At 42.7% G+C, this 16,013-nt stretch overlaps 1 protein-coding gene across 2 annotated transcripts in view; it reads right to left on the reverse strand.

Annotated features, from left to right (window-relative positions):
* The window catches only part of brf1a (BRF1 general transcription factor IIIB subunit a), a 116,456-nt gene that overhangs the window by 37,307 nt on the left and 63,136 nt on the right, over positions 1-16,013 (reverse strand). For both annotated transcript variants that reach the window (XM_078276769.1, XM_078276771.1), the window contains 4 exons: positions 9,524-9,585; positions 7,907-7,988; positions 7,609-7,664; positions 5,428-5,693 (listed from right to left, as the gene is read on the reverse strand). In XM_078276769.1, coding sequence (XP_078132895.1) covers positions 5,428-5,693; positions 7,609-7,664; positions 7,907-7,988; positions 9,524-9,585 — 466 coding nt within the window. The remainder of the gene's footprint in view (positions 1-5,427; positions 5,694-7,608; positions 7,665-7,906; positions 7,989-9,523; positions 9,586-16,013) is intronic.

Below are 16,013 nucleotides of genomic sequence, written 5' to 3' on the forward strand. Positions count from 1 at the left end.
TGGCACTAATCTTTGTTTATTTTTCAGCTCCTACTACGTGAGCCCCGTCTCTCTGCGTAACAGAGTTCTTCCTGCGTGTCTCTACGACATGTAACGTTAGACAGCCAATCACGTTATTAGATCTTGGTAGAATCATGCTGCATGCTTATTGGCTCACTGACGCGGATGAGATTTACTCCTTAGGTATTGAATGACGAGGCAATTTTTGATACTCGATACTTTAGAGGCAATTCGGTCGGTACCTAAAAAGTATTGAATTCGGTACCCAGCGCTACCAGAAACTGCCCTGAAAAGAGAAACAGAAGAGAGAAATCACTAAGAGCAACAGCAGGAGATGGGAAAAGTGGAAGAAAGAAAGAGAGAAACTCCAGGATGATCTTCAGAGGCCGACGGCGAGCATCTCGGAGAGCAAAGCGTCGAGTGGAGCACTGGGAGCAGCCAGGAGCCTGGAGGAGGGACCGGGAGAGGGAGGGGAGGCCGGAGCAGCACAATGCCTCAGTGTAGCCCCTCAGCATGGCCTCCAAACAAGGCACAATGGCTGCACTGTCAGCAGGCCTTCTCCTGCACTCCCATAGGTCTCCCTGACACCAGGCCTCTCCCCTTTTTCAACCAGCACAACAACCTTTTCAGGGGCCGGAGCAACGGTCTGCTCCTCCACCCCGGCCTGAAAGAGACCATTCTGCGCTCAACGGTCGCTGTTTGAGATGGTTTTTGTCTTTCTTCTGTTTTTTAGTTGTTTCTTTTTTTTCATTCCAGTGCTACGACTGACATGCTATGGGAGAATGGGGGATTATCACCATCTTGTTGCTCGCTAGGCCATGGGGCATTTTCCTGCTCCTAATGGCTTGTGGGTAGTGTTGCTGAAAACTGAAAAACCGCAGGGGTTGAAAACATTGTTGTGCATTCAACGCGACAAAGTGCAGAGTTCAGCGATTTCTGTATAAATTGATGGAGCGAGTTTCCATTCAGGAAGAGAATGAATGATTCACAACAGCATCACCCATGAATGTTTCATTGACGAGACAGGAATGCATTTTAAAAATTCAAAAGGGGTCGAACACTTCAGGAGAGAGTGCCCATTCTTAAAAATCACCAGTCAGGTCTTGTGCCAGTGAAGCCCCCCCTTCAGACAAGATCAAAGCCAAAACATGAAAATGGAGATGGTGCTTCATTCATGGTGCATGTTGGCTTTCCAAGGAAGAGATTTGTCATTCTGGCAACAGCCATTAGCCAACTGGAGCGGCTCAAATCCAGCAGCCTCTCATCTCTGTTGTTGTTGGACTGGTGTTATCATGACTGCTGCTTGCAAACTTTGATCAATACTGGGGTCAAATGATATGTCAAGATACACTGTGCCAAAGTTTGAAAGATTGATTGGGTCCATGCAGAGGGGAAATATATAGACATAGAGGACTACTTCATACGTCTGTCTAGGTCTTTGATGCGTTCAGGTTGTAGAAAGTCCTCTTTACAAATAAATGTTTAGCTTAGTACATGGAGAACAAAACACTGTACAATGGTTCAACCAGACTGACAAGTGAAAGGGCAGAAAGAGACAAAAATCCCTCTGAGCAACAGTTGAATAAGAAGAGAAACAATCAACAGTCATTGATAAAAGAAACTGGAATCTTAAAGCATTAAAATGAGTGCTTCAGATTTTTTCTATCTAATATCTAATACAGATATCTAAGCCTATAACAAGCTGGAATAAACAGGCAACGTGTTGCTTTAGTTAAGCAATTCTTCAAACTTCTCAATAGAAACAGAAGGTTAGTCTAGGGTCACTGTTGGATTATCAGCTCAACATACTATGGCCAGACAAATCAGTTTCTTCAATCTAACCACTGAGCAGACTGCAGAGGGCCCAAAACAAACAAACTCAACATTTAGAGCCGCATTGCACTGTTTTACTTCAATAATGATCGAGGGGCACACGAAAAATATCCAATTGTGATTATTTTGACTAACTAATACTGCAATTGTGATATGATTTACGATATTGGAGGGAATGATCATTTTTGTAACGTTCTCATTTTCATTGAAAAATACTAAAATTTAAAAAATGATTAGTGTGATTTTTGCGAGGATCTGTACCAAACAAAGATTTTTTCTTTAGTCTGTAGGATACAATTTGTAGGCTGGGATGTCTCTGCAGCACCACAATACTTCATTCAGAATGGTTTGACACATATTTTGCATTTAACAAATATTGCGCCCCCCATTGCGATTTGTTTCCTTTTGTCGTTCCTTTTGTCTGTCCTTGAGCCTTGTATGGAGGATGAATAGGAAACTTGAGCAGCAGGATGCAGATTAAAGTCTCGTCAGACAGACACTGTATCACACTGCCAGCGTCCCTGTGCTGACGCCGACCTCTGACCTCCCTGTGGACCAGCGTAAACACAAAAGCTAATTTCCCCACGACGATCAATAAAACATCACATTACCGCCCTCTAAATGGGAAGTGCTGTAATGTGTCAACATTTGTGTCATCAATCATCTTGTCAGAGGAAGAGCATGGGCTCTTTTTTAATCCCGAAACAGTGGCTCTCGCTGATTTTGGTCACAATTGTGAGATCTGGTCTGGTTTTAGGGTTATTTTCTATTTCTGTTTCTCCGTTTCTGTTTTTTCTTCAGTGTCTGCTTTTGTTTTTCGTGTCAGTCGTTTTCTTTTTCCATCGTTTGAGTTTTTTGTGTTTATCTCAGTTTTTCAGCTTTTTCTATTTTTCTTTTTATGTGTTTATTCAAGGTTTTTTGTTGAGGTCATTTTCAGTTTATTTATTCTTTTAGTTTTTTCTCTTTTCCATTTTTGTGTTTAATTTTCATCTCTTTCTGTTTTTCAGTTGTCTGTAATAACAAACTTCCAATGAATAGTTGGCTGTCTGAAGGGTAAATAATGGAAAACACAACGACGGCTGATCGGGGGGGTGTTTAGGCTTCAGTGTCTTGCTCAAGGACACGTGGAGAAGAGGAGCGGGCGATCAAACCACCAACCCTGTGACTAAAGAACAACACACTCTTGAGCCACAGCCCTCATACAGCATAAATTATCTTATTTGACAACATCTTAGTTAGAGAAAATGCTTGAAGGGTTTCCATTAAAGTGAATTCCAAGTTTCATATTTGTTGCTGTGACCCGTTTTCCTCTCTTTTGTACACAAACAGGCTTTGGCTGCGATCCTTAAAGTCTGTAATATGTTTGTTATCTTGCTTTTATCTGTGTTAACATCCCTGTCATTCTTAGAGAGTTGAGTGACAAACCCATTTAGTTAAAGAGCGTTTTTTTAAATATATATATATTTTTCTGCTGCTAAAGACTCCCCAACTGTTATAAATAAAAAAAATAAATGAGCAGACTTATCAAACTCCTCGTTGGGTCTGGGACCAAATACAGTGAATTATTACAGAGCCCAGGACAGGGTTTACGAAGGCCCTGCAAACTGCAACCAGATGACTCAACACAGTGTGAGGGAGGAAAGAGGTAACAGGGGGGGGGGGGGGGGGGGTGGGGGTGTTCCCTTAATCACTAAACAGCTGGCTCTATAAGGCTCCTGTAAAGCTTTAAGATGCTACCTGAAACCAACATTAACTGAAAGGGCTTTAAGTTTTTAAAAGAACCACGGGAAACCAATTTCCACCTACACCAAACCAACTGAAAAAGCCCTTAGCTTTTCTCCTCGCTGCAAAAAAAACCATTAAAAGCTGTCTGAAAGGCTCGGTACGGATCAGTCCCCTGAATGCATGTCGTGAAAGGGGGGGGCAACAGCCAGAGACAAATCCTGGCAGAGAAGGTGGAAGAAGAGAAAATCCCACAAGAGTTAAGAAGCAAAAAAAAAACACTGAGCATCTGTCCTCCTGTCGCAGGTGATTATTCTGGGCGATAGGAGAAGGGCCACCTCATCATTATGGAGTGCAGCCTCCGTCTTGTGCCAGAAAAACTAAACAAAAAGCGAGTGGCTTTGACCCCAGTGACAGAGGAGGGACGGCTGGTGTTGCATCAGACACGAGCAAACACGCGCCTTCATTCAATCCAGCATCTGCTGTTTGCATTGAGGATTATTAACTGAGGGACTGAGTAAACATAATTAAATATGGATTCATGTACTTTAGGTGTCGTTTATAAGGAGTGTGCTGGTGGTTGACATTACAGGTAACGGTGGTAACAAGTGGAGAGCACAAAGTTATTATCTAATTAAATTCAGAAGTATTTAACATGATAGGCAGGAATGGAAAGGATGCTAATACAACAGCTGTTATTTTATGAGTTTGTGTTTACTCAACATCCATCGCAGCTCCTTAATATGCTCACAATATGGAGGAGACTTTGACATCAGATCTGATGCTAACAAATAGAAATAGACAGACAGCTCGATTCAAATTTGTATTTAAGTGGATTTCAGACAAATGTAGTCGAGTAAATAGTACAACATTTGAAATGTAGTGAAGAAGAAGTATAAAGTAGTAGGAAATGGAAATACTTAAGTAAAGTACAAGTAGTCAAAAAAAGTAAAGTACTTGGGTAAATGTACTTAGCTACTTCGCAAAGGGACTACCGAATAGCTGTCACGTTACATCCAAGTTTATTTTCCCCTTTAAGATTGATGAAGGATGAATTCATGTGATGGTTGTTTTAATGGTTCTTGTTTTATTGTCTATTTTCATTATGTATTTAAACGGTATCTAATCTTTTATCTATTTGATCTAAAATGAGCTGATTGCTTGATTAGACAGTTATTAGCCTACCAAAAACTACCAGCGGATGATCGGAATTTCCTACTGCAGCAGCAGATGTAGATTATGTTCACTGGTGCAACTAATCATTTAGTCTATAAAATGTCAAAAACTAATGCCAAACAAGACTGTGGAGCCAAAGCTGCTGGATTTGTTAAACCAACAGTCCAAGACCCAAGGACATTCAATTTACAACAACATAAAACACAGAAAAGCAGTAAATCTTCACATTGGAGATACTGGAGCCAAATTATTTTATCGATATTATTTATGAAATGGCCAAAAATCGTTATTGGTTGTAAACCTTCTGTCATCAACTTTAAATAATGTACCATATATCAGTACACTCAATACAAGGCTGATATTTCCACACACACGCACGCACACTGTGATTTTCTGTCTGCGCCCCCACTACACTGAACGCTGATTTGTCCGCTTTTACTTCAGTTTGCCACACTTCCCAGAATGACTTCTGGAACCTCTAACAAATGGTGTGAACCTGTTTTCGTGCACAGGAATATGTCGGTCGGGATTGTACAGTGTCAGTGATCAGTCAGAAAACCTGATCCGGTTTTTGGAAGGTGTTAATCTGGTTCTCGACCAACCCAAATATACCTGGTGGTTTATTCTAAAGAGACCGGGTACAGACGCCTGTACTGATTCACCTGCTCACAAGTACAAAACATGCCATCCACCGACCTTTTTCCCAGGGTGCTGAGCGGCGTGCTGAGGCTGAGTGGAACCCGTGCAGGTTGGCGGTTGCGTCCCGTCAGTTTGGTGGCAGACGGCTCCTTCTTCGGGGTCTCGGCCTGGCGAGCCGGGCTGGCGCCGGGCTTGATGTTGAGGTCCTTCAGGACGTCATAGTTAATCTTGTTTGAGATCTTCTTTTGCTCCAGCATCTTCTCGATGGCCTCGTCTGCGGTGTTGGCTCGGATCGGGGGGTGCCTCTTGATGGGTCCTCTGGGCTGTCGGGGGAAAGGACCACAGTACAAAATAGCTGTTATCAAAGAAGAACCTGTATCATAATGAGCAAAAAAAAAAAAAAAAAAAGCCAACCCAATACCACCCTTATTGCAGTGCCACATTTTAAAACTAAATTTACTCCAATTCCACTCAGAGGATGAGGGTCAAAGGCTATCTGGAAATGTTTGGCTTCCTATTAGACCAATTAGGGCGCAGATGAAAAGGATTTGCGAGATGAACATCATCTGCAAGCAAATGTACAGCTGAACACATTTCTGTAATCAGCCATTTATCTCAATTAGGACGCCACATTGGGGTTCTCACCCAGTTTCAGTCATTCAACATTCACCTTGACCTCACTCCACATTATGGCTACAGGTCAGCAGAGATTCTCTTCACTGGAACCAAAAACTTTTAAACACATTTCACAATGACATGGGTTTAAATCTCACAAGTTTATATACACATTGACTTCAGGCAATTTAATTTGAAATCCTGAGCTGACAGTACACTGACCCCCCCACAACAGCCGCTAATCAACTCACATTGTTAAGTGTTATAAGCCACAAAAGTATGCTTGCTTTGTCATGCACACACAAAATGAGACGGTCCTCCGTTTTATTCATTTATTCACTCATTTGTCAGTGAAATGACAGAGTGTGGCTGCTTGGATCAGTGCTGTCAGGAGGCTGCATGTCTCATTAGATCTCTCTTCCACTGCAGTTGAGCCAGCTAGTTAAAACTAGTGAACAGATGTTGACTCTAACAAAGGGCCTGTGCCAAAACCAGTAATGGGACATGAGAGGCCGCCTGTCTGTCTGGTTTTAGTCTGATCATCTGTCTGTCTCACTCTGCATCTGTCTCACAGTGTCACTATGACTATATATGAGTGTCTGTCTGCCCACCTGACCTGATGAATATTTCACTACTTTTTTTCTAAAGATTATTTTGACCTTTATTGATAGGACAGATGAAGGCAGAAAAGGGGGTAGAGAGACGGGGGGGCGACATGCAGCAAAGTGAACCTGGGCCACTGCGGTAAGGACTGAGCCTTGGTACATGGCGCGCACGCTCTACCAGGTGAGCTACCAGGGCGCCCCACACACACATTTCTTAATAGGTAACTTAGTTCTCCTGCACTGCTCCTCTGCACCCTTCACCGGCTCCCGGTGGCAGATCCAATCCAAGTCACTGGTAAGTACTCAAGTGTACTTGAATCGGCAAGTGCCTACCGCGCAGCGAACAGCTAAGGCCCATCCCACATCCAGGACATGGTCCAATCATACACCCCCAGCCCGTCCACTACGCCCTGCTGCTGCCAAATGGCTTGCTACCTCCTCACTCTGAGGGGGGCCCTGCTACTCAACACAATCTCCACTGTTTGCTGTCCTGGCGCCACCAAAGTGGAACCAGTTCCCCGCTCACATCAGGACAGCAGATACCCAACGTGTCTTCCTTCACAGACTGAAAACTCACCAGCTCTTGACCCATGAAATGATTGGAAATAAAGAAAAGTTATTTTTTATTTTCTTTATTTTTTAAATGTAGCATTTTAAGCAGTTTTGCTTTTTTGGTGAATTTTATCTTCTCGAAACTCTAAAACAAAAAGGATTAAGCGCTCCTTTGTGGGTTGAGAAAATTCTCCTCATGCTTAAGATAACTAAACATTTTAAAAGCTAAAAACAGGGCTGATTTTAGGGCTGAATGTTGACCTTTCTGGAGAGCCATAGCTTTCTAAGGACTGCGACAATATGCAACCTGTGAGGAGCCACAACTGTTTGTGTTTCGGTCTGTTTGCTTGAATGTTTTGAGACCACCTCTGAGTGTCTGACCATCGCTCTTTGCTTCCTGTCTTTGCCGAGCTCTGACAAGCTGCCCTTTCCTTATCTCATAGGTTTTAAGGCTGCATGCTGTTACCTTCTTCTCTTTGTAGATCCCAAGCTCCTTCTCCTTCGCTATCTTTGCTTCCTTCTCTGAAAGCAGAAACAAGAAACAGTCTGAACATACAAACTGAGATAACAACATCAATATGACGCAGTGCGAGGTCACCGCAGGACGCTGGTAGGTTCAGTCGGACGTTTAACTCTGTTGGGCTGCTAAAATACTGAGTGTGTAAGGTAAGTTTTGGGACAACTGAGCCATTGCAGGCAAATAAAAGTTAAATTCTGCATTGAAACACAACCAGCACAGAAATCATGTTGCACTGTGAACATACCTCTCTGCTCTTTGAGGTAGTCAGAGTTTTCTGCCATCCACAGCGCCGTCTTCACTTTGATTTCTGTGTCACTCAGCAGATACTGCAGAGAGGCAGTGGAGAAGAACAAAGACTTAGATGGTATTTTTGTGTATTATCAAATGCTTTATCTCAGCTGTCTGGGCACCTGGGTGTGTGTGTGTGTGTGTGTGTGTGTGTGTGTGTGTGTGTGTGTGTGTATATATATATATATCTATCTATCTCGCTCTCTCTCTCTCTCTCTCTCTGTAGAGAGAGAGAGGAGTTTGTGTCGAGGAGTAAATCTCTCTCTCTCTCTCTCAGAGAGAGAGAGAGAGAGAGAGAGAGAGAGAGAGAGAGAGAGAGAGAGAGAGATTTACTCCTCGACACAGCGGCCGCAGGTTCGACTCCCACCTGCGGCCCTTTGTTGCATGTCAATCCACCCCCACTCCCCTTTCATGTCTTCAGCTGTCCTATATAAATAAAGGCCTAAAATGCCCAAAACATAATCTTTCCACCGTATATACCTGGCCCATAACTGTATGTATTCAATATGTTCATTTTTAGTTTTATTTTAAGAACTGAGCAGACAAATCTCCTCCATGGACACACACAGTGATCAGCTAATACTCCGGTGTAAATCCGACAAAGCTGAGGTTTACTAAACACAATGTACTAAAGGGCAACATTGCAAAACATGTTCATAGTTTTGTACTTAAGTTTAAAGTAAGATACTTAAATATGCAGTGAGAGTACTTAAATTCTGTTTATTCAAATTGAAGGGCTCTGTAAACCATTGTGGGCTGATTATGACACTTTGAAAGGATAATTCTGTTAACTAATTTGAGTCGAAGCCTTAGCCATCTCTCCTATTGGTTACGATAACACTGTACTGTAGCCAACAGGCCAACAGATGATCCAGATGAGCTAAAACACTTCATGTGGAGGTTAAACTGAAAGTGTTGGTCGTAATTCCTCACAGCGCAGAACAACTGTAGGTCAAAGTTGAAGCTGAAAGTGGGTCTGTACATTGTGATGGATGTTTGCAACGGAGAGTAATACTTTTGTTTTGCCTTAGTTTGATTAACTCGTTGGCACCACAATCTTCTAAATTTAAATTATAAAATAGAGACGTTTAATCAACATGAAATACACAGTAACATACACGTGCATCCTAAGATTGCTTTTTCATTTAATTGTATTCTGATGAAGTTAGTCTTTTGTTACGTGAAAGCTTATTTATTTTTATTTATTATTTGTTGATTTTAATTTGCGTTTTGAAATGTGCTTTTTTTGATAGAGAGTTTAGTTGTTGAATGTTGAAGAATTCATGGCATCAAAAAGGATCACTTGAAACTTTCAACCAAAATTTCACTAAATCTGTTTTAATGTTTTGCGATATCCTGCTAACAAACAGAAAACTCCAACATTAACATTGTAAATTCAGAACAAAAAGAGTTCAAAACCAAGAAACATTTTTGAGAGCTATTAAAGCATCTTCAGGAAAGGGAATGTTGTTCAGTAGTAGGACAGAGAATTCTGATTTCTTCATTTTAGGAACTTGTAATTGTTAAACTTCTGTGTGTTCCAGTGTTGTGTCATTAAACAGCAGGTACCTACCAGCTCTATCTCACTATCATCTATTCCACTCAGGTCCAGCTCCCCACTGTCAGCAGCACCATCTGTCACACATACAAATCACAACAGACACACTTTAGACAATTTGCTGTAACGCACGTTTTCACGGCAGCTTCCACGTCCTAGAGGGGTCCAACAGGAAACAGCAGCTCCATCGGACTGTTGCATCTCTTCCTCGTGGAGCATCTTCCATTGAGGGTTAATCAGCAAATAAAACAGCACTGGGACTTCTGATAAGACGTTAATAGGCTTAACTGGCGTTTAAGCGGATTTACCTTCAACACACTTTCTTTTCAATTACGATACGCTTCCTAGATTGCAACGCGCTTTATTTTGAAACATGCTGAAACGGCAATTTGCATTTTTCATGCCGCGATGCCCGAATCTCTACTTTTCCCTGCGTCTCTTTGCGATAGAGCGGATTGCAAGCGTGAAACAACAGACATTTTTAATGCGTTGATAAAAGAAAAAAGGTGTTTTGAAATCCCCAGGTGTGCACACAGTTCAGTTTTGGAAGAGAAAGGTTCAGAGAAAATGTGATTGACTTTGATAAAAGGAAACAAAAGGGAGGGAGTGGGTACCAGGCTTTGACAGTAGAAGAAAACCATCAGTGGAAATTCAACAGCTTTCACTCCAAAAGATCCTCCACCTTGATTAGCGGTTCTGGAACAAAGTGAAACTCTTCTCTGGCTGCCTGCAGACATTAGACAAGTCAATCAAAGGAGTAGAGATGGAGAGAAATGTTTTATAGAGGCAGCAAGCGGCAGGTTTATGGGAGCCGTTTAACTTCTGTCAGCTTTCTGCCTTTGACACGTTCACAGGGGGCCCTCCTTCCTCAAGTTCAAACTCCCAACAGGGCGGCAGCTTCAAAGACGTGCCACCTGAGTCCCCGGGCATCTTTCCCGCTTCATTAAGGAGAGACAGGTGCACAGACAGGAATACACCCATCCTCAGACAGTAAAGGGTGTGTTCTCCCACAGCCAAGGAGGTGAGAGGGGGGTGGGGGGGATAATCTAGTCAGCCAAGTTCAGTTTGCAGATTGCGGCTTCCTTAAAAAAAAGAAAGCGCGCCGAGGGAAGAGACAGGTCAGTCGCTATCTGCCGGGCCCAGCCCTCTCAGAGCTTCCTCTCCGTGAAGTGCGAGGGGGAGATAAGATGGAGACAAGCCCTGGGAGAGATTGGCAGCTCCAGGAGGCAGAGAGGCAGCGAGACGAGGAGCTGATAACACCGGTCCAACCCCGGAGAGAGGAGGAGGGAGGGAGCATTACCCAGTTATTATTCAGCCTGGCTTTGATATATCTACACTCGCTAATTTGATCAAACCCAGAAAACGTTTTTCTTGGTGAGCGTGCAGAACAATCTGCAGACTGAGAAGATGCCAAGAAGTCAAATTACTGCCTGAAAATACAAACAAAAAGAGGAAGGCGCCGTAGCAGCAGTCTGCGTCGACGGTGTAGAATAATGTTCTTACTATTTGCAGGTAAATATAATAAGAATGTAAAAGGTTTCCATAAGAGACCAAGTGTGTTTTGCTGTATGCTTATTTCACAGAGTTGTGTGCTGTCATAGAGAGGTGTTGGTTCAAAAGTTCTCCGGGCAGGACACACATCTGCATTCCCCGAAAAAAAAGGAAACTGACGCACAGAAGGTTTAGCTTAAGCCATAACTATAGTGTAGTTATAGGCCATGAGTCTCGAGCAAAATACAGTGAGTAATAATAACAAGTGAAACAGGAGCAGAATGTACCGCTTCGCGTGAGAGCAAATGAGGACGACACATAACACAGTGGCCCCCACCCTGGTGTGTGTTGTGTGAAAATAACAATCCCTGTGCTGGAGAAGAAGAGGGGGCCCAAGAAAGAAAGTATAAGAGATGAGGGGAAGAACAGATCAGGGCTCACAAGGTCTGACCGTGTAGAGATACGTGGACTGGCTCCGGATTCTTGTCTGTTGCTAGGGAAACTTAGTCTCTGCGTGCTTTGTGATCCCACAGATCTATGTATTGTGACTCCGATGCTTGACTGATTAAATGAATGTATTTGACTTTATCTTATCGTCTTATTTGGCTCTTGCTTAGGATCAATGGAATTCCAATTTAACGAACTAGTGCAGTGCCCGTTGAAAATGTGTTTGTTTGGAACAGACGATTGCTTGGCCTGTGGTATTGCTGCTTGTAGAATTCTTCGAAACCAAATTGTACCCCAAAATTACTTAAAGAAGGACCCCAAACCACTTAATATGCACCTCCACTGTATAGCCTACTACTGACTTACAGTGTAGGCCACGTCTACATCAGAGGAAGACATTGCACTACTATATTTACCTGACAGAAGAACGGGGCAGATTAAGAATGTAATCCCAAAACATCAAATGAAAATGTGGAGTAATCAGACATTAGCGTCATGGACTCATGGCAGTGTGCTACCCATCCGGCACATATCTGTGTTCATCAACTACCAGAACCGGACCGTGTGTCCGTGTGTGTGTGTGTGTGTGTGTGTGTGTGTGTGTGTGTGTGCGCAGAGAGAGAGAGAGAGAGAGATACGTCTTGTGTCGTATGATTGTTCACAAATTCAACACTTCAGCAGAGATGCTCATTTCCATACATGTTTAGTGGCTTGACAGTTAACAGTGAAGTATGGGTGGGGGTATTTTGGCAACGGTAATGTTATTAGGGTTGTAAGTTAGCAGTAGACTTAATTAACCCGACCAAGGGTGAGAGTCTGATGAAAACTGATGTGTTTGAGATTTTCTCACATTGCACAGCGCTGTGAAGGAATAATATCCAAGATTACGTTATGTTCTGCCAGCTCACAGCAACTTAATACCATAGCAGGAAAAGAGTCCCCCCCCCCCGCTGTTGTAAAGCGTTCTGCATGTGGCGTCTGCGTGTGATGTGCAGGTTACCTTCCCACCAAACATGCCCCCAAACACGGACACACATATACAGATACGTCTCGCTGCCACTTGTCTGTAGCTGGCTGTGCTTTGCATGTGTGGGATTCTGAAACGTCCTTAAATTCGGGAATTGTCGTTTGTGTATTCAAAGTCAAAGACAGTCCAAAGTAGTGCAACTTTGCACATTTTTGTGGGTCTGAGGTGTATGTCACATTTTAGCTGCCAAAGCTCTGCTGCTCTCTGTCTCTGGTCCTCAGGGTGAGAGGGGGAGTGGCCAGCGGCTAGAGCGGCAAAAGCCAATGTGTGCTTCTTTTACCTATATATTTAACGATATATTTTGCATTTCTAATCCAAACAACGTCAAACTGCACTGCACTTACTCGTGCCCGTAGCAAGACACCTGTCAAGTTTGAAATCCATCGGACTAAGGGTCGAGAGATATGCGCATGACACACAGACAGACAGACAGACAGACAGACAGACAGACGTTCCTGCAATTAACAGATAGATGCGCGGGGATATATAGGTCTTTTATTTGGAGTCAGACACATTGTCCCAAAAGGGGGGACACAGGGGAGGAAATCCCCAACAACGGCATGCCCTCAAGGTGTTAACTCTATCGCCCTGTTCTCTCTTGGTCCTCGCAAGACAGGTAACCTGACCCCGCATTTACCCCCCCTCCTCCTCCCCCGTCTCCCACACATCAATGTGTCCCAGGCGGCGGCAGGCCTGTCTGATGTGGTCAGGAGAATAAGATGCTTCACTGCAGAGGCTCTCTAATACCAAAGAAGAAAACACAAAGAAACAGAGGAAATGTGCCCTGCGGGAACGAACGCTAACAGGTGTAGGAGACGGCCTTTTGAAGGCAGCGTGGGAGGGAGAGAACAAGAGATTTTAAAGAGCTAGGGGGGGAGGGAGAGAGAGAATAAGAGATACAGAGATATTAAAACATAATGCTGGTGGTGTTCTTTATTTTTCTTGGGTGTCAAAAAATCCCAGAAAAAGAACAAAACCAACAATGTGTTAGTCTGTCTCTCAGTACGTTCTGACTTCCTGTCTGGGGCTCTCAGCTTCAAGCCCATTGGTCGCTGAAGACGTACATTTTTAAGAACGTTTCACAAATGCATAATTTAATTTTTCATACTGAAACATTCTTAAAAACAGCTGGTCACTGTAGTTTAATTTTGTTGAGAAAACAGCCTTTAAAAGAATGTAGAATTCATTTTGCAAGAACTACAGGAATATGATATATATGAATAGGGTAAAACTAATAGATGAAACTTACCCAGTTGATTACTTACATTAAGACAATTATTTTTTGTATCACAAGTTTTACGAAACTATTTTAAAACATACAAATGAGGCATTATCTTATGTTAACTTTTGGTGAATTTAGAAGAAATCTACAGATGCAAAAAGCCAAAGTAAAGTAAATACCTAAATGTTTTATTTCCACTATTCTGAAAAAAGACATGTTATTGAAGCAAAACAGCCAAAAATCTCAACATTGATCAGTGCATGAAAATCCGTAGTGTCTAACCTTAACTTTCCTCAACAAAGTTAAACTCTTACGATGTAGTTGGATATGAATCGTCAGGCTAACAAGACGACGGGTTTTGGTCTTTTCATGGGACAATAAGAAAAATAAAATATTGCCAGCTTTGTCCTTTTAAGAGACAGAAAGGAAAATTGTAAGACTGCAGAAGAGATCCAGAGAAAACAGCAACAGCAGAGTAGGGTGAAAGAATGAGAGAAGTAGGCAGAGAAAGACAAAGAGAGGCTAAGCAGGAAAGATATAGAGAGAAAGAATGAGGTAGGTAGGAGACCGAGGGAGACTGATGGGAGGAGAGCAGCAGGAGGGAAGACATGGAGGAATGAGCAAAGAGCAGCTGAGAGAGAGGAGAGACAAAGGAGGCAGAGAGAAAAGACAGAGGACGTTAGGAAAGACATTGAGAGAAAGAAGTTAATACAGAAAGGAGGAGGAGAAAGGTTGAGACAAAAAAGATGGAAGAGGGAGAAAAGGGAGGCTCACTGATCTCCTTATAATCCTGAACCGTGTTTCATTTGGGATCTGAGGAGAAGACAGAAAGGAAAGACGAAAGACGGAATAAAAATGAAAAAAGCCATGCTGGCTAAATTAAATGGAAGGCTCAGTCTGACTCCTCCACATCTCCTATCCTGTCCTCTCCCTCTCTCTCCCTCTCACTCCCTCCCAAAAAACAAAGTGTGTGTGTGTGTGTGTGTGTGTGTGTGTGTGTGTGTGTGTGTGTGTGTGATCTGGAGGATGAATGGGCCCGTGTAGCCCCAGTGCTGCAGGATCAGCCGTCATCCACACAAAAAGGAACCCACATTATCCAGACTCACAGCTCTTGATGTCAACAACAATCCTGATCTTCTCCCACCTCCCACCCACCCCCCGACCTGCAGCGAGCTCGGCCACATGGCTGCAGGGAGGAGAGGTACACATGAAAGTAGACATTTCAATTTGTCAGTACTCTGCCTTTTAGATGGGATGGTGACTGTTGAAGGTAAAGTGAAATCACCTGCTGCAATACAATCGCTGCAGAGGGATAAAATGAATGAAATATTACCTTTGCAAAATGCTGGCTCCTCAATGGATGCGTATCTTCAAAGGAGTACACCATGTTTTAAATCTGATACATAAAATGCGCTGAAAAATGAGATGAAAATACAGCTGCAAATGCTTATTTTTATTATTGCTCATTTTTGATGAATCTGTTGGCCTACAAAAAGTAAAACGAATAACAAAAACTGCTGGTCTCAAGTTATCAGAGCTCATAACAATGTTGTTAAAAAGGGATGATTCGACATTTTGGGAAACATGCCTATTTGCTTTCTTTCCAACTGTTAGATGATAACATTGATATCACTCATGTGTATGCGTTAAGTACGGAGCTGGAACGGGTGGTGCTTGGCTTAGCACAAAGACTGGAAACAGAGGAAAAAGCTAAAAACTTCCAAAGCTGACTAACAAACACTAATCTCGTTTGCCTAATCTGCACACAAAACAACAATTTGTGGATTAAGAGGGAGTTAGGCGCTGGAACTATTTCTTGACAAACAGTTAATCCATCTGCCCAGTACTTCTGTGCGGCGATGTCGGCTACAGTGTGGGTTGCCAGATGCCATCTGTTTTTAACAAAGGTCTTCGTAAAAAGGTACACATCGGATGGTGCCAAACCTGGATACCTTACTGTGAAAAGGATGTGGAAATAAACTTAAGTATTCAATTTCTGATGATACCAAATGGAAATGACCACAAATCATTAAATGTTGAAAGCTAGAGAGAGGAAAAGTCCTTCCCCTTCCGGTGGCTCAGCATGGGGCCTTACGTCAGAAAAATATGAATAATAGTGAAAGGTAAGACAAATCATTTTTTGATCTTCATTGAATTGTGCCACATGTGATGATGTCGATTTATAAGAAAATTTTGCAAGTCGAGAATGTCAAAGATTGAAAATATGTAATGTGAAGGACTACACACCCAAAAGTTGCGTAAGTGATGTTATAACTTTCTCTCGCTGAAGCTACGCAACAGGTCTTGCTCATTCTCTC

Source organism: Sander vitreus, chromosome 20 (assembly GCF_031162955.1).
Source record: "Sander vitreus isolate 19-12246 chromosome 20, sanVit1, whole genome shotgun sequence".
Lineage (NCBI taxonomy): Eukaryota > Metazoa > Chordata > Actinopteri > Perciformes > Percidae > Sander > Sander vitreus.